This window comes from Amaranthus tricolor, chromosome 3 (assembly GCF_026212465.1).
Source record: "Amaranthus tricolor cultivar Red isolate AtriRed21 chromosome 3, ASM2621246v1, whole genome shotgun sequence".
Taxonomy (NCBI): domain Eukaryota; kingdom Viridiplantae; phylum Streptophyta; class Magnoliopsida; order Caryophyllales; family Amaranthaceae; genus Amaranthus; species Amaranthus tricolor.
Genome location: NC_080049.1, coordinates 35,978,518 through 36,001,060, shown reverse-complemented (window position 1 = coordinate 36,001,060; position 22,543 = coordinate 35,978,518). Strand labels below are relative to the sequence as shown.

The 22,543-nt window shown below is 32.9% G+C and overlaps 3 protein-coding genes across 5 annotated transcripts; 1 reads left to right on the top strand and 2 right to left on the bottom strand.

Moving 5' to 3' along the window:
* Positions 1-834: 834 nt before the first annotated feature.
* LOC130807345 (cysteine-rich receptor-like protein kinase 2) lies at positions 835-5,217 on the bottom strand. Of its 3 annotated transcripts, XM_057672530.1 has the most exons (9): positions 4,789-5,216; positions 4,297-4,636; positions 2,814-3,611; positions 2,562-2,675; positions 2,328-2,464; positions 1,946-2,156; positions 1,633-1,867; positions 1,386-1,536; positions 835-1,311 (listed from the first exon to the last, which is right to left on the bottom strand). In XM_057672530.1, the coding sequence occupies exons 2-9, from the start codon at positions 4,307-4,309 to the stop codon at positions 973-975; spliced, it is 1,998 nt and encodes a 665-aa protein (XP_057528513.1). In that variant the 5' UTR covers positions 4,310-4,636; positions 4,789-5,216; the 3' UTR covers positions 835-972. The 3 variants fall into 3 exon arrangements, with proteins under 3 accessions (XP_057528513.1, XP_057528514.1, XP_057528512.1); XM_057672531.1 differs by having other exon boundaries at positions 2,814-4,009; positions 4,297-5,217; XM_057672529.1 differs by having other exon boundaries at positions 4,297-5,216.
* A 1,536-nt stretch (positions 5,218-6,753) lies between these two features.
* LOC130807346 (cysteine-rich receptor-like protein kinase 3) lies at positions 6,754-10,165 on the bottom strand. The gene is made up of 7 exons (XM_057672532.1): positions 9,166-10,165; positions 8,668-8,781; positions 8,452-8,588; positions 8,161-8,371; positions 7,828-8,062; positions 7,309-7,459; positions 6,754-7,221 (listed from the first exon to the last, which is right to left on the bottom strand). The coding sequence occupies exons 1-7, from the start codon at positions 9,950-9,952 to the stop codon at positions 6,895-6,897; spliced, it is 1,962 nt and encodes a 653-aa protein (XP_057528515.1). The 5' UTR covers positions 9,953-10,165; the 3' UTR covers positions 6,754-6,894.
* A 4,813-nt stretch (positions 10,166-14,978) lies between these two features.
* On the top strand, positions 14,979-21,915 carry LOC130807348 (polygalacturonase At1g48100). The gene is made up of 8 exons (XM_057672534.1): positions 14,979-15,481; positions 15,817-15,945; positions 16,391-16,558; positions 17,100-17,144; positions 17,560-17,767; positions 20,084-20,165; positions 20,470-20,578; positions 21,177-21,915. The coding sequence occupies exons 1-8, from the start codon at positions 15,218-15,220 to the stop codon at positions 21,591-21,593; spliced, it is 1,422 nt and encodes a 473-aa protein (XP_057528517.1). The 5' UTR covers positions 14,979-15,217; the 3' UTR covers positions 21,594-21,915.
* Positions 21,916-22,543: the final 628 nt, after the last annotated feature.

Here is a 22,543-nt window from a genome sequence, read left to right as displayed (position 1 = left end):
ATATTATACTAATACGCCTAATACTACATTAATACGACTAATACTTGGCTAGTTCACCTAATACGATGCTAATACGAATAATTCTATACAATTACCACTATTACTAATTGTTTGTATGAGAACTGATTATAGACAATATGGTTGTTCCTGTTGCTATTGGCTATGGTCTGGCGGACGAGTACAAATATGAAAAATTCAATCCAGGAGTTTCTGACAGGTTGGTGCATTAGGTTCACCTACCGTCTTTCCTGTGAATCTGAGCCATCTTATGTAAGATTTACGATTCTCTTCAATTCCTATTTGTTTAAAGTTGCATTTGTCTTCAGTTATTAAGAATGACTGTTTGTCTGTAAGAAGACATCTGGTCACAAAGCTGCACTCAATATGTACCATCTTGGTGCAGGAGAGGAATTGGAGCAGCTTGCTTTTTCTGTTGGGCTTTCGGATGCCAAATATTAAGAGATTGCAGGTGGACTTATGGGGACCTGGTGGCTGCTTGCTAAGTGAGTCTGTAACTGTTCGTAGATTTGATGTTAAATGGAATAGAGTCTGTAACTTGAGAAATGATAACTGTGAATTGTAATTTAATTCTTGCTTTCCTGTTGCTCTTCACTAGCTTGTCTTGTTCAGACTTTTGGAAGCTAGATATTTCTAATATTGAGAGATTGACGTTTCTGAAAATAATTGGACTTTGTTCTGTATTAGATGAGGTGATGTTCTCAACAACTAAGTTGCCTAAATACCTTCGATATTTCCATTTTATATATTTACACTTGCCTTTTCTTCTTATTGCTGTTGGATGTTTACAAGTAACAAACTTATAGCTGACATGTTGTTCAATTGTCACTTGTATGGTTATCAATAAAATCATATTATGCTTTTACTCTTCTTGCTCATTTACCTTGCTTCACTACGGCGAGAATTGTTTTTCTCATTTGTAACCTACCATTACATTTTTTTGCTTCACTAGTATCACCTTCCATAGAATGAGCTATAGGATAGAGTAGAAATAGAATAAGGTTCTCCTCTCATAGGGTAAGTTGGATTTTCACATATATCATTGATGTCCATAATCCTTTCCTCAATAAAAGGTGGCCTAGAAGGTGAAGGCAGTTGCCCTTCTTTCTTCAGCATTTGTAGTACCATTGGCATTGATGGCCGAAGTGAAGGTACTTCTTGGGTGCACAGAAGTCCTATATGCACAATTCTCATGGCTTCTTTCTTGATATCACTGTCACTATAATCTTCTGGTGGTGCTAAGTTTGGATCTAGAATATCTTCAACATTTCTCCTTTGGAAATGCTTCCATGCCTGTTCTAATATTTAGGTCAGAAAAAATGACTTTGGTTAGAAGTTTGGAGCAAAAAAGAGAAACAAGAACTCACGCTTGCTATTAAACTTTCAGAGTAGTCGTCAGATGTTGGCTTGTTGATTCGTATTCCTGTGACCATCTCTAACAAAAGCACCCCAAAGCTGTATACATCGGCTTTCTCTGTTAACTGACCATGTACTAAATACTCTGGCGCCATGTATCCCCTGATAGATAACAATGCATTATATATCATTTTAAAGCTTAATTCCCTTGAAAGGAAATGAAAGAAAGCTATATTGGTCTGAAGCTTTAAATTTTACAGTGTGCCTGCTATAGCTGTATTAATATGGCTTTTATCTTCCTGAAAAGTCCTGGCTAAACCAAAATCAGCAATTTTTGCTTTAAATTTTGAATCCAACAGTATATTGCTTGCTTTTATGTCTCTGTGGATGATTCTTGTGTTTGTATTTTCATGAAGGTACGCCAAACCTTCAGCTGTGCCAATCATTATAATGTATCTTTTGCACCAGTTCAATGCTTTACCTAACAGGGGATCTGATGGTGTACATTGAAGAGTTAGAAAACTGGATTTAGGTAAGAAACAGTTTAAATGTCTGAAACTATAGTGTTTACCAAAAATGAAACGATCAAGACTCTTGTTGGGCAGTAACTCATAGACGATTAGACTTTCAGGTCCTGTACAGCTGCAGCCCAGCAATCTAACTAGATTTTTGTGCTGCAGGCCGCTGATTATGTTGATTTCATTATAGAATTCCGCTGCTCTATGTTTACTATTGAAGAAGAGTCTCTTGACAGCAACCTCTCTACCATCAGACAGGACTCCCTAGAGAGATTTCTATTAGATAAATGATATATAAGTTAACTTAGAATTCAGTGTGTTAAGTGTTTTTTTTGTTCCAAACAAGATACTTTTTTAGACATTTTGAGAAGAAATTTCTTGTTTTCTCGGGTTTTGTTCTCAGAAATTCTCTGTATGAATGAAGGGTAGAATTACCTTATAGACTGTTCCAAATCCTCCTCGTCCAAGTTTATTGGCTTCTGCGAAGGAACCTGTGGCCTTCTCAAGTGTTGAGTACTTGAAAATCAAGCTTTTGTCAAAAAGGATTTGTACTGATTCATTATCACTTGATCCTGTTTGAATAGTAGGCAAAAAATGAGGAAGAGTGGACACTTACGAAATTATAATATGATTTTCAATTTCCATTTTTGTTTTTTTTAATATTTATACCTCTTCGTTTCTTTTTTATTCTTCTGACCTTCCAGAAATGGAGTCCAGCAGCTATTCCAATTGCCACAACTATGATGGAGCTGATAGCACTGACTACTATCACTATAATTGTACCTGAAGAACCAAAAATGCAAATGGCTTGTGAAGCTAATATGCTGCAAGGCAATGAATAAGTTGTTTATATAATGATAATCTTGATTTGCTTTTTTAATGCTGTTACAATTTCAGAGAAAATTTACTAACCGAATTTACCTTTCGAAGTTCCACTCTTTGGTTTATTGTTCAGGAAATTGATGTTTGAATACCTTATGAAGCATCCAGTGTTCAATGCTCGCCCCTCTGATGAAGGTAAGCATCCCAATATTTTAGAAGAAGCATTTTTTAAGCATAATTGGCAAGAGCTGGTATTTAAGCTGCCCCAGCAATTGGCCAGAACATAGGCTGATTCATTCTTTGCCCTTTTGACTAACACCTGTTCACTTGCATAACCTTTATTATTTGGTGCATTTACTACTGCTCTCACGACTGCCCTCCTAGCTGCATCAGGGAATGTTGGCTCATTTGTTGTTTTATTGCTACAAATAGTGGTATCATCTGGTCCCAGGTATTCGTCATAGAAGTTGTAGTTCTCACTTCTTGCATAGCAGCCATCCAGGTATATGCGACCCCCTGTTGAGGGAAAGCACTGAGGAAGAGCAATTCGTGCTTGAGCATAACACAATATACAGTCGAGAGAGGAGAGGTCTCTATAGCATTGTGCAAGGCCGTAATTGGTGTAGGGAGTTGAGCCTGAGACCGATTCCCCAAATCCAGAGTTCCGGACTTCATTGTTGAGGTTCCCCATTGTTGTCACAAAATTTCTGAAGTAAGGAGGTGAGTTCTTCTGAACTTGATTCGCACAGATGATTTTGACTGTATGTAATCTTGGGTCTCCCATTGACATTTTCAGACAGATGATAGCAATCACCAAAGGTAAAACAGTTTCTGGGCAAGGGATGAGAGAAGAGATTTTCTTCATATTTGATAAATTTTGTACGCTTTTGTTCCTATCTGCAGGTTGACATAAAGAAAAAGAATAAAGTTTTTCATGAGAGGGTTAACCATTACTAAATAAAATCAATAATAGACCTTTGCTAAGTAACATCATGGTCTTATATATCCTTAAGTTGACTTTTCTTTCCTATTTTCTGGTCCATATCTTAAACAAGAATGCATTGATAGTGTATTAGTGTTCTTATATGTGAATTGTTGACTTTATTCACATTTTGGTCTTTATAGTTAGGCAATTAGGCTAATCTGCTTCATTTCTATAGCTGTGCCTTTCTTCTATTGGCCATGAGCTTGCTGAGGAACTACCATTCTCCAGTAGATAACCTCTTCATATTAAATCGTTTTTGCTTGAAATCATTTTCTTTTCTCTTGCCTTTCTGATTACTGTGAACCTGTGCCTGTATTCAGATTTCCGGATTTGGTTACTTTCTTGCAGCGCTAGTCTTTTCATGACATGACTTTGCCAAGTATTCATCTTTTATATTGGTGTATGATGTTATATAGTCAAATTTTGCACACTTGAAAAGCAAGATAAACGTTTTCCTATGTACTACTGCTATATGTTAATCCTGAGACAAAGAGAAGGAATACTATTTATTCTTATGATCTGAAAGTTGTAAATTTCTTTCCTGCAGTACGCATGCATTATAATATATGTGGAGAAGTATATGTGTAAAGGACTTACCTTCTGCAAGCATCTACAGAATTAATGAACCGCAAAAAATTTCTTCCATGTACATGTGAGTCGATGATTCACAAAGTCCTTCCTTCTTTGACGTATTTTTCTTTGCTAGTGAATTCAGTCAAGCTTTAAGATAAGGGTTAAAGTTTCATTTTATGCAGTTTCATCCTCTTCCCCTCATAAGGTTTATCTAACAAAACTGGTATTGGTACCCAACCATTTCATCCTTTTTTTTGATGGAAATTATTATCTCTACTACCTGATAGGGATAAAGAAGCAAATAAAAGTTGTAACTAATTAAAAGGGGCTGAGTATTTATAAGTTATCTCTTAGAATTCGTTTTCTGCAAAATGAAAAAGACAAACAAGTAGTGAGAAATTATAGAGGAGAAAGAATAGGTAAGGAATTTTTGTGTCTGTTTGTTAATGGTTTATTATGTAGCTGATATGTGAATAAAAATAAAATGAAAGTGAATTTAGATGGAAAACTGAAAACCTTTATTGAGCTTTGAAAACATATTTAATCATCGTAGAAGCTTGAGATCATACAACTTTATATGAAGCTTCCAGGAGTTTTCTGCTAATAAAACGAAGTTTTTCATAACCATCATAACTTGTGTTTTGTGCTTCATCCCTCGACTTTTAGTATGGATTTTAGTTATTTCTTTGTCATTTATAGCCTTTTTCCGCTAACAATTGCTAAACATCAAAACCTTTTTTCTTATTTGGATAGAAAAGGTAGTATGAAATGGTGTGAAGATTCCTTTAATTTACAGTCAAGATGGATTTATACATTTTATTATTAGTTGTTCCAACTATAACATTAAATATTTTACAACCACTCATCTTTAATAATATTAGGGGCCCCAGGTTGTGTTGGATTTGAAGGAAAATTATTTTTATGTTTCAATAAAACCAATTTTCACACTTTATTTTCCGTTATCGGTTGTTTTTGGATGTTTTCTTCAATAAACTTTCACCCTTGGGAAAATAATTTTCCATCCAAAAAAGTTATTCTCTTCACAAACCAAACAATGGAAAATAGATAATCTCGTGTTCCTGGATAAAGGAGTTTCTCTCCAAGCAAACAAAAGAAAAATATACAATACAAAAATACATATTTTAGGAGTACTATCAGTCATGGATGGGTGTGAATGGTAGATTCAACTAATTTAACATGTTCTGTGCTTTTTTTGACTTGAGACTTGAGAATGGTGGCTCTTCCGTTGCTGACCCAGATAAAATAACTCCAAAGAGGAAAACATGGAATTAGATCCAAGCGATATTATAATGATCCTGTTAAAGAAACTTATAGTAATCCTGTGAGGTGAAGAAATTAGAAGACACACTAAGGACTCTGATATCTTTGACAGAACTAAATTGGACATTTTAGAATTGAACTGAACTAGACAGCTTTTAACTAAACTTATTTGTGTAGCTAAACAGTATTGAGCTGATCTTCAGTTCTCTACAGTATTTGTAAGTGAAAATGTTAAGAGAATAAGTAGTGAACTGACTTTAATTGATGTATTGGTAAGTTGAAGAGATCAAGCACTACATTTTCCTATAGCGATAGATGAAATAGCACAAGAAATTTCATATGGAGTATGATTATGAAGTTTTAATATTTGTTATTCCAGATAATGACGTAACTGATGTTATCATGTTTTCCTTTAAATTATAGCATATTTGCGTGTCAATGAGTTTCTGTGTGGTTTGAACCTTGGTTTATAGGGCTGTGATGGGTATAATCTGTTCAGAACTGTGAGGTTGGTAAATCTGAGAAAAGAAGAGAAGATAAAAGTTGAAACTCTTAACTTCTGAAAGTTATACTATTTTCTTATATGCTCGAGTATCAATTGCCCAAATGAATGTTATTCTTTTTGATTGGTGTATTTGGATTAATGTTTTTGAGATTTGTAACCTCTGGGGTGTGTTTGACAAGATGGAATTGAGGTTGGGGATTGGGATTTTGGGCTAAGATTGTAGAAAGTTCCTTGTTTATTTGAGGGGGATGGAAATTGATAAAAATTGGGGGTTGAGATTAGGGAAGGGGAAAGTCCTACTAAAAAAGTGTTGGGGGAGGGTGGTTTTTGGAGTTGAGACTTGGATAAGATATAAGAAGTCGTTTTTATCCTATTCCTTATCTATTTTAATCATTTGCCAAATAAGGACATGGGACATTTATTTTTAAAGTCTCAATTCAAGTCTCATTCCAATTCTCAATTATAGTCTCTTAATTCCCATTCCTACATGCCAAACACCCCTAAGGAAAAGAGCGTTAGATTAACAGAAAAATTAGCAGAACAAGGAAAATGCCAGCGGAATTAAAACTATTCTGTGCAAGACTATAGCTGCTTTGATAAACTCTTTGTGAAAAGCTAAGCTTGTGATGGCGACTAAACACTTGTGCTAGTTAATTTACATGAAAATTATCTGTAATAGTTGATCCACATCCCTGTTTAATGTAGATGCTTAAGATTGTAGAAAACCATCTTTTACATGTAAGAGTTGATCCATATTCCTGTTTGACGCTATCCAGATGATTGAGTTTCAAGTTAGAAATTTGTCAGATATACATGAGGCTGATCGAATCCATAATTCATGAATCCATTAGGGCTATCGTAGTGCTATCTCCTGATGCATCAGACTGAACAGCTGCAGCAGATTGGGTACTCTCCTGTATATCCCTGGTAATTCCTGCACTGCTAGAATTAAGAAATGGGGGTTGTGTTGGTTCTGGAATTTTATAATCTTTATCATTTAGCATATTCACCACAAGAGACATTGATGGTCGAGCTTTTGCATTGGCTTGAACACAGAGCAGCCCTATCTGAAGTACCCGAGGTGCCTCAGTGCTGGGAAAATTTCCCTCCAATGCGGTGTCAATTGCTTGATCTAGTCTTCCCTTTGCATTTAACCTCCATATCTGAATGTTTTAAAATTAATTTAGGTGCCACAGTTGATAGGAAAGTTTACTTGGTACTGTTTGAATCTTTGAGTTAGAAGGGATTACCATATGTGGCATACACATGTAATCTTGTGAAAATGATATAGTGTTGTTCTTTCTTCCAGTGATTACTTCTATTACGACAACACCAAAACTGTAAACATCAGCCTTCTCTGTCAATATTCCGTGGACAAAGTACTCAGGTGCCATGTAGCCTCTGCAAATAAACACAACTAGGTTTTTTAAAATTCTGTTTCAGCTGATACTACTCCTTTGCTCCTTTCTGCTTTACACGTCTTTGTCTAGTTTTTGAAATAAACACAAGGGTTACTCATTTACTTGGTTTTTAAAATTTTCGATAATTTGATGTAACTCTAATAAATGTAATGCTATGAAGTGTGATTTACTTGAATGAACTTCTTATTGACTGCGTTCAAAATGTTGGTAGATTTTCAAGTTTAGGACATTTCTGCTACTAGCTTAAAGACTGGTTTATATATAAAAAGATTTATTAAGGAATTATAGAAATTATCTAAAAAATTCACCCTGATTTGATAACGTTATCGAAAGCAAATAATTACTTACAATGTCCCTGCTATAGCAGTGCTAAGATGTGTTATATCTTCTGGAAACAAGCGCACAAGCCCAAAATCAGCAATCTTAGGTTTCATGTCATGGTCTAGCATAATGTTGCTCAATTTTATGTCCCTGTGGATGATCCGTGGTTTCGCTTCTTCATGTAGATAAGCTAATCCCTCAGCTATTCCCAGTATGATTCTGTACCTATTATCCCAGCTTAGTGGCCGAAGACCCTTTTTCCCTGGAAAATTAAAAACCCAAGGGAATATGATGCATAATCCTAACATTAATAGGAGATATTCTGCAAATTTAACAGTATGAAATTCTGGAAAAGTTTACCAAAGAGGTGACAGTCAAGGCTATGATTGGGTAAAAGTTCGTAGACAAGAAGGCTTTCAGGGCCTGTAACACTACAACCCAAAAGCTTCACAAGGTTTTTGTGCTGAATGCTGCTTATTAAATCGACTTCATTGAAGAAATGGTCTGCCCATTGCCTTGTATTGAAGAAGAGCCTCTTGACTGCAACAATTGTTCCATCAGGCAATGTCCCCTGAAATTAAGTGTCGAGTTGAAAATCATGGTCTAAGATTATAGGAGCTAGCTGTATAAGTAGAGAAGTGCATAGTGTACTTTATAAACCGAACCGGAACCTCCTTGACCTAATTTGTTGGAATCATGAAAGTAATTTGTCGCTTCTTCAAGAGTTTCATAGGAATAATTGAGTTTGGAAATGTTCAGGTTGCCTAGTTTCTTCAATTTCTTCTCTTCTGCTAGACAAGATTACTTCTGTGTTAAATTTAAGTAAAATTTTCTAACCAATAAGAATTTTAGATGTTTGGTTGTTACCTCGTTTCTTTATAATAAGTCTATCTCTTCCTACAGTGAAAAAAGCTGCAAGAAGAAATGCAGAAGCCAGAGCTGATAGGGTTACAGCAAGGACTATTGCTAAGCTGCTAGCTCCTGTTGAAAATACACAAATTATTACTGCAGTATAGAAGAATAATAATGGTCTCAAACATTCAGGTTCTTTCTTTCCTTGAAATCAATTTTAATGAATAACAAGAAATAAAATTCACGTAATTTTTCACGTCCATAAGATATTGTTACTCTTATGTTCTATAATATTGATTGGAAGGATTTCATTTTAATAGCTTTGCCTTTTTCCCTTGCTCTTCCACCATTGACAATTGATGAGTTACTATCTCTTAGAAGTTTTACTTTTTTTTCCCATTGTTTTTTGTGCAACTTTTTCCTCGTATGAGATATATTCACACTAGGAACCAGCTAAGGGATCTAGGAAGTAAAATTTGGATGTAGGAAATCCACTGCATTAGAAAAACAAACCATGGCTTATCGTTGGAGGGTGGCCGGAATTGTTGTAGAACTTGTAAGTTGAATACCTCAAGTAACAACCAGAATTCAATGCCCTGCCTTCAATTGCTGGAGGGCACAAATTTATTTTGGAAATAGCATTGGTCAAACAAATCTTACAAGCACTATAATTTACGAACTCCCAACACTGAACCAATCCATTAACTGTCACGTTATTTCTCCTCAATGAACCAAAGTAGAACCCACCATTTTTTACCCCTTGAGAACTTATATTCTTTACCAAATCAATCACATTCTCCTTAAAAATGGTCTGATTTCCACTGAATCTCTTAGACCCACAAACTGCTTTGTCCTCTTTGCTAAAAGTCTCTTCCTTAAAATCATGATCATCATACCTCAAGTAGCATCCATCAAAGAAAACCCGCCCACCACGTGTCAATCTTTCATAAGGAAGGCATTTGTGGATTCGGGTCTTTATTTGAGCGAAGCAGATGCTACAATCAGATCTCATTACATCCTTCATACACTCAGCAAAGGCATAGACTGAGAGATTACCCTTGCCTGTGATAGTGGATCCATAACCCCTAGATGCAATATGAGGAATTAGAGAATCAAGTGCTACAATGAAGTTGGATACAAAAGTTTGTCGCTGAATCGATGGAGCTTTGTTTTTGGAACATATTAAGCCTGCTTCAGACGCTCTTGGATCAGAAAAAGAAGGTTTTATAAGGAAAATTGGTGAAAGAAGTAATGAACAGAAAAGTGAGCAAAAGATGATTCGAGCAGGAGAGAATCCCATGTTTGGCCTTTTGGTATTTTGGATCAAATCAGTGTCATTTAAGTAGAAGGCTTCTAACCAAAATTTAGGTTAAATCTCTTCATGCCTATTGCTGGAGACCAGTAAATTGATGATTAAGTTGCTGTACATTTAGCTTTAGTTTCTGTTATGTGGTTATTACTGCAAGGGCTTTTTGTCAATGTAAAACCCAGGAAATCTGAAGTTGTGACTGACTTTGGGGTCTCAGTTGGTTATAACGTCTAGGCAAAGTTGATGCATGTACCCTCTGTTTTGTTTTTTTTTTTCTTTTTGCTTAGCAGTTAAGGAAATTTTACGTTTGATTGTGGATCGTATTCATCAATGTGGTATACATGCGCGTCTCAAAATTTACTAGGGCACCTCATAGGACATGTATCGTCATATCCATCATCATTTCATATACTTCTTTTTTTAGGTACCCGACTACTTAATAAGCTAAGAACTTCATAGTCTCATAGGTAGTATTGTCAATGTGTTATATGTGATAGTAAATACTCCCTAAGTCCCTATAAATTTGCACCCAAAACTTTTTGTTGTATCTTTAGTGAAATGGAAAGTGGGTTGATGAATAAAACAAAACACAAATGGATGGTAGAAATGAATAATTAAAATGGAGAGAAAAAATAAGTTTATGGATGAGATTTAAGAAAGGGAGTGAGACCTTTGCCAAAAAGAAAAATAATGTAAATTTAATTGGACAAACTAAAATGAAAAACGGTGCTAATTCATAGGATAAGAGGGAGTATTGCGTTTTTGGGTGTGATCATTTACTAGTGCATCTGACGAGGTTAGATAAACACGTAAGGAGTAAAAGTGTTGATCCAAATCTGAAACCTTTGGATTAAAAAAAATCAGCTGATAAGTTAGCTGATTTACTGTTAGGTAGCTCCTACCAGTTTGCTGATTGAATCAAGTTGATAATTTTAGCTGATTTTCGGACGTTGAAATACTGCCTGCAAAACCTTCAATTTAGTACCAAAAATGTGTCGAGTAATTGATAGATTCACATGTCCTAGCATAACAGCAAAGTGAACAGCATCTACTCATTTTGTTGTCTCTAAATATGACTAGTGGAAATTATAACTACCATTACAAATCAATTTAAGTTATTAGATTGAACTTAAGGGGTCGTTTGGATTGAGTGTAAATATTTAATGGGTAAATAAAAGTTAAAGTAAGAAAATAAAGTTAATTAGTTAGAAGTTTAAATGAATTTGATTGTTAGAAAGGTGGAAGAGTTGGTTAGAAGGTAATGAAAATGGATAAAACAATAATTATTTCCTTCATATTAGAAGTATAAATTTATCAAATGAGGGAATACTTTACTCCAAATGAGGGAAATCATTCTTTTTTATTCATCTTTTTTATTTTATTTTTATTCTACATCTTTCACAAGTATTTTAATTACTTCATTTGCACCTTCACTTACCTTTATTTCACTAATTTGACTTTTTTACCCCTTAAATATTTATACTTAATCCAAACGACCCCTATTTATATATTGTTTTTATAATCATTTTCTAGGAGCAGTTCTTTCATGATACGATTTTAATATATACTTTGCAATTTTTTATGAGTTTGAAATCTATCAAATTAAGTACTGTATATAATTGTCTATAATTTTATATTTTAAATTAAAAATAAAATATTTGGACGTCCAAAATGTACTTAGAAATTACAATTATGCGTTGGTTCGCAAGTCTTGATAGACGTTATTGGGTAGTGGACCTAGAACTTGAACCCATAACCAAAGACACGAAAAATGAAGTATGTTTACCATTGAGTGTAGGTCAAAGCAATATTTGCGAATAGTATGAAACTGAAAGTGTTGCACATATAAAGAAATCGAAAAAGTAATAATAGAAGTCTTATGATCATAAGAATATGTCCTAAGCCTTGGCTTAGATCAATCATACAAAAAAAATAGTTATTCACAATTAAAGAGATTTTTGTTATGTTATGACTCGTTTCTTCATGAGACATTTTCTAACGTAGATCAAGTCATTCCTTATATATGATCTTAGTTTAATTTTTTAATAAAAATAAATAGTCAAGACAATTATATATTTTGTGCTTTATTTTGAGATGAAGTGTCATTATAGGATTGAGAAACTTTGCCAATTTTTTTTATTCTTTAACCTATTTTTAGAATTTGAAATTTATTGTAGCATCAAAACTAAAAATCCCAAAGCTTTTTTATTAAGTTATTTTATTCCATTAAACAATTTGAGTCGTTAGATTAGATAATAACTCGAACGTTAAAGGAAATGGGAAAAATCTAAACTATACATTGGAAGGAAGAAAGGAGAGGAGAGATTGATGTGTTTTCTTTCTAAGGACTTCTTTGAGTAGAAGGAAATAGAAGAAAAAAAAAGAGAGATTTAAAAGAATGAAAATTTTCTTGTTTAGATAGCAAAACGGAGGGAAGAGATTTAGAGAGAAGGAATTTGGAGGGATTAAAGTCCCATTACTTTGTTAACATCTAAATCTTTCTATACAATAAAAAATTTGGAGGAAAATGAAATTTCTTTCTTTTCCCTTCCCTTCCTTTCTATACAAACAATAAAGACTTTTCTTCTTTTCTCCTCCTCTTCCTTTCCCTTTTTTTCTTTCCCTTTCTTCTCTTTTCTTTATTTTGTCTCCTAATTTAGTATCCAAACATAGTGTAAATCTTTTTAACATTAAAAGAATTTTTTTTTGTCTAATTCTCTTCTTCTCATTTCCTCTTGAAATACAAATCTTCATTTTCCTCCCTTTTATATATATATATATATATATTTTCTTTTATTCAAATATAGAATACAATAGTTTTTACAAACAAAAACATAACACGTACAAAAGAAAGAAAAAGCTATGACGAGAACAACTCAAAAAAAAAAAAGCTATAAACAATTGAATTATGGCATTGCACGTATAATCAGCATTCAGCAGCAACACCGTCCCATTTTCACAACGGCCCCACGTACGGCGTGCAAGTGCAACTATAAAGTAAGGCCTAATTTTTCAGGCATCATAATTCATCAAAATTCCTTCACTTTCTTTTTTACTACAACCCTACTAATTAAAGGCTCTGTACGTTTATTAACGTGCGAGTCACCTAATTGTTTTACAGAGATTATTATTAGATTTTCAGGGACCCAAAGCGAAAGATTAATTGTGAGCCCCTAAACTATTTTATATGTATAGAAAAGTTTAAATTTTAACACTAGTTAAAAACTAAATTTTTTTGGAGGCCCTGAATGTAAGCACGGCTTGCACTTGCTTAGGGTCGATCCTGTCCTCACAAACAAGTGCACACCTCAATTATTGCTTCTTTTTTTTTCTTTGCGCTTAGGGTCCTCTCTAATTAGGGCATCACAGACTTTTGACTAGCTAGTCTGAGTCTGACTTTCCTGCTTTTGTAATTGTAAAAAATGAGCACAACTTCAAGGCCCTCTAATAAGAACTCATTTGCTCATCTGAACCTACAATTAATCTGACTTGAATTGTAAATTGGATCGAAAATGTGAACTGAATTGAACTAAAAAAAGTTTAGAAGAAGTCCTTATTTTTAATGTAATTAATTACTAATAATCGGAAATATTTAGAACATTTAAGGGATAACAACTAACATACATAGTTTCTAAAAGGTAATTCGGTACAAGAATTTTTAATTTAGCTTGTAAACTAATTTGAATTGAGGGCTACGTTTGAATCTCTTGGAAATTATTTATCAAAAAAATGTGTTGATCAATATTCTTGATCCATATTATATATCACCATTTTATACTTGAGATATCCTGTTTATGCAAGTGCAAGAGTAATATTATCTGAAGGCTTACTAATTACACCTATCTTTTCTTATAAATTATTCTTTTTAATTGATTAATCACGATATAATGTTCTAGAATGTAAACATGACCCCACCTTACTAAAATAATGGGCAGTAGACTTGTATATAATGCTTGGTGGGTAATTTTCCTAATACCATATGGCTTTGGCAAAGATTGAATCTTATCAAGTGTGTATGCAAGTCAACGCTTATTGTTTGTGGGTTTGTGGGCTCGAGGCCATGGGTTCCCCGTGGGTGTGTTCACATGAGTGGACCGACGGGTGATTATGTGATGAATAATCACGGCATAACTTGGGATCAAAGATGAAGGTGGTTCTTGGATATGATGTGGCTCATATGTGAGAGGGAGAGTTGGAAATACTTCATATGCGAGGAAGATCTCACATCACTAAAATAGTGGGGTGTAAACTTGCATAGAATGCTTGGTGTGTAATAATGTTTTTGGAAACAGTGAATCTTATTAACTGTGTATACCACTTAATGATCATTACTCGTGGGTTTGTGGGCCCAAGTGAGCCCATTGGGTGATTACGTGACAAATTACCAAGCCTAACAGAACTAATCTAAGATAGACACAACCATAGCTAATTTGTCTTAGCCTAAACGCAATTTGAGTTGAACAAAAATAAAATTAGATTAATTTAAAGTAGATTTAAAATGGACTTGATCCAAACTCTACACAATTCATTCATTTGTTGTTCAGGTTTACTTGTAAGTGATTGTTCAATCATTCACAAATTTTTGTCTTAGCTAGGCTTCAAGAGCTGTTTTACTTCATTAATTAGTCTGTATCCAATCATAATTCTTACAAAAAAGCGCAACTTTATCCTAGTTTACATGTGTTTATCCTGGCTCATTAATAAAGTTAACCAATTCAAGCACCCAACTTTCCACTTCCTTCTTTTTTATTCATTTGCCCATCATATGGAGTACTGTATTATGTTTTAACATAATTTCCAACAAGGGAACCTACCAACTCACTAAATACATACTTCCTTCCGCCACCATTATTTGTTATTTAAGTCATCCTACTCATTTTACATCAATTCTATTTTTGACAATGACCTACCACTTTCTTTTAGTCTCATCCATACATTTTAACACTCTTAAAATTTCATCTATACAATTTATTATCTCTCTCCATTTACTGTCAAATATCAATTTATTACTAAAATAGCGTAGACCAAGTAGATACAAGACTTTTTCCTAATTCAAAGTTACTGAGTAGTATATATATTTATGCTACATAATTACATATTATTATATAAACCTTATCTAATTTAAGTTTATAGTTTATAGAAGTTAATAAGTTACTACTGCTTTTGTACTAATTTAAGACACCATATAAACCGTTTTCAACCACCATTTATTCTAGAGCAAAACATTTCTAAAGCTTAAACAAGAAAATCTAAAGGATGAAGATATCCATTCTCTATCTTTTGATATTTTTAGCAAGTTTTCATGTTTTATATTTATTTTGCTCTATTGAGGCTAGAAAGAGTAGTGTTCTAAGTCGTAATAAACACCAAAAGCACAAACATAACAAAGGTAAAGGTAAATCAGGTTATCATTGTCCAACTCCAGCGGATGAACCCTTAGTTCCTCCTCATACTTACCCAAAAATATCAAATGTCCTCTCCTTTGGGGCCAAAGGTGATGGAGCTACCGATGATTCGGAGGTAAATTACTTCTTTTTTCGCACCTAATGTTGTTCAACGTGCATTTTTTATTTTTGTGAAGTTACTAGTAATGATGTTGTCTATCAATGGTTAAACGTAAAATTCTTTTTGTTTTTTATGAAAATAAGTTCCAGCCCTTTAAATCCCGCTTAGGTTAAAGGTTGTAATTTTGTCCAAGATAATATAGGAGATGCTTTTATATCATATATTAGAGTTGTATATTGGAATAGTAATTAGAGCTAATGTGCTGAAAATATCAAATGATATGATTTCTTTTATATTGGGGCACATATATTCATGTATTATAAAAGTATGTTTTTCATGTTGAATAATAGGCATTGTTAGAAGCATGGAAAGCTGCATGCAAAGTAGAAGGTGCAACAGTGGAAATCCCTTCAGGTTATAAGTTCTTAATTAAACCTATAACCCTCCAAGGTCCTTGTCTGCCACAACTTGTTCTTCAGGTTTGCCTTTATTCTTCACTACATCCTGAAATACTAGAAACATAATGAGGAATTGGTGTTATATAATATGCTCCCTCTACCTATGAATTAGTATCTGTTTTCATTTTAGTTTCTCCCACTCAAATTTCACCCTTTCCTTCTTTAGCAATGCTCTCACTCTTTTCTTATTCTCGTCTACAAACTTATTCTCTCTCCATCTTAACCACTCCTTTCTACCATCTACGTGTATTTTGTCTTATATCCAATAAAAACCAAGTCAAAAAATACAACAAAATCAAAGGATGCTAATTCATAGTGACAGAGATAGTAATGTTTTCTAAAATGGTAGTAGCAAGTCAAAAAATTTATGAAAGCACAGTATTTTTATATAATTAAATTATTATCAACTTTTAAATATTAAACTTTTTTTCATGTAAGATATTGAAAATAAATTTGATGATAACAGATAGATGGAACAGTATTGGCTCCTTCAAAATTAAGTTGTTGGCCTAAATCTGGTTTGTTTCAATGGATAAATTTCAAATGGGTGCAAAACTTCACCATTCAAGGCAGTGGAGTTGTTGATGGCCAAGGTTCTGAGTGGTGGATTTCTTCCCAGCCTACTACATATAAGGTCAGTTGGATGTCGCATGCTGCATGTATAGCCTATACTATACTACTCTTGAGTCTTTGATATCCCAAAATACGAGGGCAGAGTCCAGAATATTAACTAATATAAAGTGGATTAAGCGCTGAATTCTACATGTGTATATAATAGAGCCAGCTCACTTGTTATTTTTCAGTGTTATATGTTACACACTTTAATATTAATATGAAATGATCTTAACTAATCCAAGCATAGATTCCCCTAGCAACATAAGTACTTATTTAACTACTATAAAATTCTATGAATTTATTATGTTTTCTTTCTCATGTTTTTACAATTTATTCTTAACTATTGTTTTCATTGTATGTAGCTATCAACTTTATGGCATATTCTTTCCATCTGAAATCAAAACTGATTTTAGGATGTAATGTGTATATTGATAAATTTAAACTTATTTTTCTTTAAAGTGAAAAAAAAAGTTTATTTGTTTATTTAGTTTTTAAATTAGAATAAAAATGTTATACTTCCATTTTTGTTAAAATTTTCTATTTGCATGGTTGTTTTGTAGAAGACATATCGTCAACATGTACAAGTTCCAAGCATGAAACCAACAGTAAGCTGTCTATGCCCTCGTAATATTATTGTTATCTTTGTTAGTCAGACTATTCATATTACCTCAAGTAGGTGTTGAATTCTTGACACTTGGACATAAGTACGACTCTTGAATAATTTATTTTGGACTAATAACATCATATTTTTTCACAAATTTAGTTGAGTTGCACACTCGAACACGTACCATTTATTAGAGAATATAGCATATTCTTGGGCCTTACAGCTTAAGTTTTTGGTTGATGTCCTAAAATATGTTATATACTCTAATACCCTTATCAGATATGTCCTTGTAAGAGAGATATATTGTGATCAATTCATGAATTGTTTTGTTTCTTGTTACTAATTCTGGTGTTACACTATAAAACAATAATTATATTTGCTTCCTAGTAGCTTAATTAAAGATTCATTCCATGCAGGCAATAAGATTCTACTCCAGCAACAGCATAACAGTTCGTGATATAAGTATAAGAAGTAGTCCTCTTGTTCATCTGAAATTTGATGATTCAGTAGGAGTTCAAGTGCATAACATAACCATTTCATCTCCAGAAGATAGTCCTAACACTGATGGAATTCATCTTCAAAACAGTCGAGATGTTCAAATTCATCATTCCACCATTGGTTGTGGTAAGTGCAATCTTATTTAAATTCTTTTATGTCAAAAGTAAATTATTTGTTTTATGACTTTCGATGGGATTTAGTCTGTGTGTTTTCCTAGGTCTCGGGTTATTAAATTAAAAAAATCTAATTTAATTGAAATTAAAGTTGACAGAAGGTCACTTCTTTTTTTTTAGTGGAAGTAAACAGAGCAGACCACATTCCTTCTCTTTGGTATGAAGTGAGCAATATTGTTCACCTTTTTAGCTAGACCAAACAAGAATAATGAAATATAGTAACATTATATTGTTTCATTAAATTATTTTAAAATTACAAAAAACTATCTAATCTATAGCACCTTTTGCAAAAAACTACCTAATTTAATTTTTTTTGCAAAAAAGACCTTAAATGACATAAACGTTTGTAAAAGACTACCACTTGACGGAATCAGTTAGTTGACCGTTAAAATTTTATTTTGACCAGCACGTGGGTCATGTCAGTTACTTGAAACACGATTTTCTCTAATTCTTTCCTCTTTTCCATCAATTCTTAAAAACCCTAATTCTTTCCCTTTTTCCCTTCAATTCTTAAGAACACTAATCCTTTCTCCTTTCCCCTTCAATTCTTAAGAACCCTAATTTTTTTCACCAAATTAAATTATGTCTTCTCCTTCTACCAAAATATCGAAGCTCAATGGATTTCCATTTACACAGAGAATTTCATGGACTAAGGAAAATCCTGGAAGACAGTTCAAAACTTGCAAATTTTTCGATCCTAATACCAATTGGAGAGAATGCAACAAGTTCAAATGGATTGATGAACCTGAAAAGAGGAATTTACCCTTGCTTAGTTACCCATTTAAAATCAACCATTTTTTCCTTTGATAATCTCCTTTTTTTCCATAAAAAACGAGTTGATTCAAAAGATTAGAGATGAATGATTCGAAAACTCAAACGAAAATCAAAGGAAGATCTAAGAAAGAGAACAGAGGATCGAGTGGTAGTCATGTGCTAGTCACGTGTAAAGTCAAAGACCACATTGACGGTCAACTAACTGATTCCGTCAAGTGGTAGTCTTTTGCAAACGTTTATGTTATGTAAGGTAGTTTTGAGCAAAAAAAAATTAGATTAGGTACTTTTTTTGCAAAAGGTGCTATAAATTAGGTAATTTTTTAGAATTTATTATTATTATTATTATTATTATTATTATTATTATTATGCGAAGTTATATTTAATATTTAGCCTATATCGGCTTCTAAAATTTTACCTATGTGAGAATCAATATATTGACATTAAGGTAATAACAAGATGTTAAGAAATTATACAAAACTGAATATATATGGTGATTTAATTTTTTATTTTCACAAGACTTTATCTCTTAAATTCGCCTTAAATATATATATAAAAAAAAAGACATAGGATAATCTTCTTTCAAGAATACTACTACCACCTAGTAGAAAGATGACGGAAAGAATAGAAGTACTAAAATATTAATTTGTACTTATATGAAGTATAAAATATTTGTTAGGTTCCACTAAAGCTACTGAATTTGAACCTTCTTGGAAACGGTTAACGGTCGTAATTAACGGTCAATTTAAACTAACTTTTAAAAAGTTGGCGCTGAAAAGGAACCCTCAACTAACAGGTCCAGCCACTATGAGTTTTCCTCCACTAACTAGTAACTTGTAAAACTGAAATATTCTATTCCACTGTAAAATACCTTAAATTTAACTTCTTTCTTATTGTCAATTTGCACATTTAACTATAGTTTCTGTAATCTGCATCATACCTAGTAAGTAGACTTGTGATGGATTACTTTATAGCCAGTTTTTTTGTTGACTTTTGGCTTGTTACTTGGTTAAATAGCTAAACAATATATTTAATAAATGAATTTTAAGTCAAAATCAGAATATTGCTTCGAGTAACTTTTTCTTTTTAGCCTTTAATACATTTTTTCTTTAATAATAGATAATAAATATAGTTAACAACTAACAATTAATTTTTACTAAATATATCCTTTACAACTAACTTATACTGTTATTCAACTACAAATAAAAAAATCAATGCTAGCAACAGGTTAAACAAACCATATGAAGCAACTAATTAACATTCAATATCAAACAACCAATTACCAAATATCTTGTTATATTCCATCACTATCTAGTCTCATCCCTTTATATATGTACGTATATAATTACTCTATGCAACCTATGTTATTCCAACCATTTAAAAAGTACTCTTATTACTACTAGTGTATGATGCCCATGTCATGGAGCAGTTTTTAAGAGCTATAGTAAGCCAGGATTTTGGTGATTATAATAATAGTGTTGGTTTATTTACTGAGCAGGAGATGACTGTGTATCCATTCAAACTGGCTGCTCCAACATTCATGTACACCATGTAAATTGCGGTCCTGGTCATGGTATAAGGTAACTAACTATATTTTTACACCCTCTGCTCAATAACGTGTTTTTATACCAGGGTAGGATGAGAGAAGGAGAAGCGCTAGGTAGGAATACTTACTCTCCAACTAAGACAAAATATGATTTTCTTCCACTCTATAACTTTAAAAGACTAATCTTGATATTATACTTATTCCGTCGAATTGAATTGGCTACATTTGTTATAAAAGACCCCTCACATTAAAAAAGTAAAGTAAATATAACAGATTCATTGAGATTAAGAATTACTTTAGTAAATATGCTGACTTTTTCCATACATGATTTCTTGTAGTTTGGGAGGGTTAGGAAAGGATCGAAGCATCGCTTGTGTTTCAGATATTGTTGTAGAGGATATCATCATGCAAAATACTTTATTTGGAGCTAGGATCAAAACATGGCCGGTACGTCATTTACTTCACTTTTATTGGTTCATATTTAAGCCCTCATTTTATACATGGATTACAACAAATTTAAGTATTTGATGAATACATCATTGATAGAGGTTTTGCAATTATAAATATTTATAGGAATTATTTTATGTAAAAATTAAGGTATTTTATAAAATTTCTTAGCACTTTACAAAGAACTTGACACTTAAAGATTATATACGTTCAAAGGTAATTACAGCAAACGACAATTTACATTTATCTTCTGCATATCCTTAATATCTTCGTATTTCAACTTATTTTTATTAAATTGTAAAGCCACCAAATTCTAAAAATAAGTGTGTTCGAATTGATAGAAAGTAACTGTATTTACTGATTCTCTATTATTTTCTTTTGACTATATAGGAGTGCTCTAGCTAGTTATCAATATTCTACAATTAATTAAACATACTTTCGTTGTTCTTTTTTAATCATACTAATCTATTAAAAAGTGCGTACTTAGAGAAATGATGCGAGCAACTTATAAAGAACGGAGAAAGCATAACTCTAGGGCTGGATTTAAATATATATCAATAATATGTTGCATCTAAGTATTGGTACCTAATATTTTCAGGGTGGTATTGGATCAGTGAAAAACATAACATTTTCCAACATACAAGTGAGTGATGTTAAAGTTCCAATAGTAATTGACCAATACTACTGTGCAAACAATTTTCATTGCAAGAATGAGACAGGGGCAGTAGCAATTTCTAACGTGCAGTACAGTAATATATTAGGAACTTATTCTGCTCAACCTATTCATCTTGCTTGTAGCAATGATATTCCTTGCCATGGTGTTGATCTTATTAACATTCAAATGAAGCCCTCGCCTTCAAATCGAGGCCTTCAACAAGCTTTGTGTAGTAACTCCTATGGAAGAATTGAAGCTCCTTTGGTTCCTCAAAGCATAGATTATTGTTTAAGGGAGAGTAATAGACAAGTTCCTAGATTGCAAAGGTCTCATGAGAAAGTTTGCCAACGAGGCTATTGAAGTTTTAGGGTTGTTTTAGTTTCTTGTTTTTAAAGTTTAGATTTGTTTTCTATAGTTATTGTAAATGTTGATAGTTTGCATAACAGCCAGAAACTTATAAGCCGAAGGTTGTTGTTTTATTATATGCTAGGTACTCTATTATGCTCATCCTTTTGTTTTTCCTTAGGGTGTGCTCATCTTGATCGAAAGAGCATTGTATATGGAGTAATAATTTGGCTCGTGTGTACCATCCAACTTAAGTGTTTTCTATTTTCTTTTATGGATTATCAAATTTGATAATATAGGCATGACTTATATGACTTAAGTATGTTTGATAAGAATTTACATAATAAGAAGTGCACGAGATTTAATAAGTGATTTTACTATGATCAATTATAATCTGAAATCAAATATTTATGAAGTTTTGACCAATCAAGAATGAACGTGACCTTGCAAGAAAGATTAAGAGAGAAAAACGAAATTGAGGTGTGGGATGGATGGAAACTGATAATGGTATGATTACTGATTAGTCATTTTGCATAGGATATTAAGTCTAACAAAGGCCTTTTTTAATTACCTAACAAAAATTATGATTGTACATTCAATTTACAGATACATTTATGTGTTTTTGAGGTTGATAATGTGTTAGCTAGTTATTGATATTCCCATCTCTTCCTTATCAGTTAGTCATATATAATACATGGGTATTTAAGACAAAATGAAGATCATAAACGGCCGACTTTGTACCCCATCAAACAATGCAACTAATGAGCAGACTGAGCTGGCCAGACATAATCTATGCCCAGGCCATGGCGCCATGGCCTGGGCCTTTTGAGTAACTCTACTGATATTGAATTGTAAAACATAAAACACAGAAGAAAGACAACCGAGTTGATTCAACACACGTAGAGATGAGTGTTTAGCCCATTCTATACCAGTATACTGGATTCGACCCTGATTAGCTGACATTC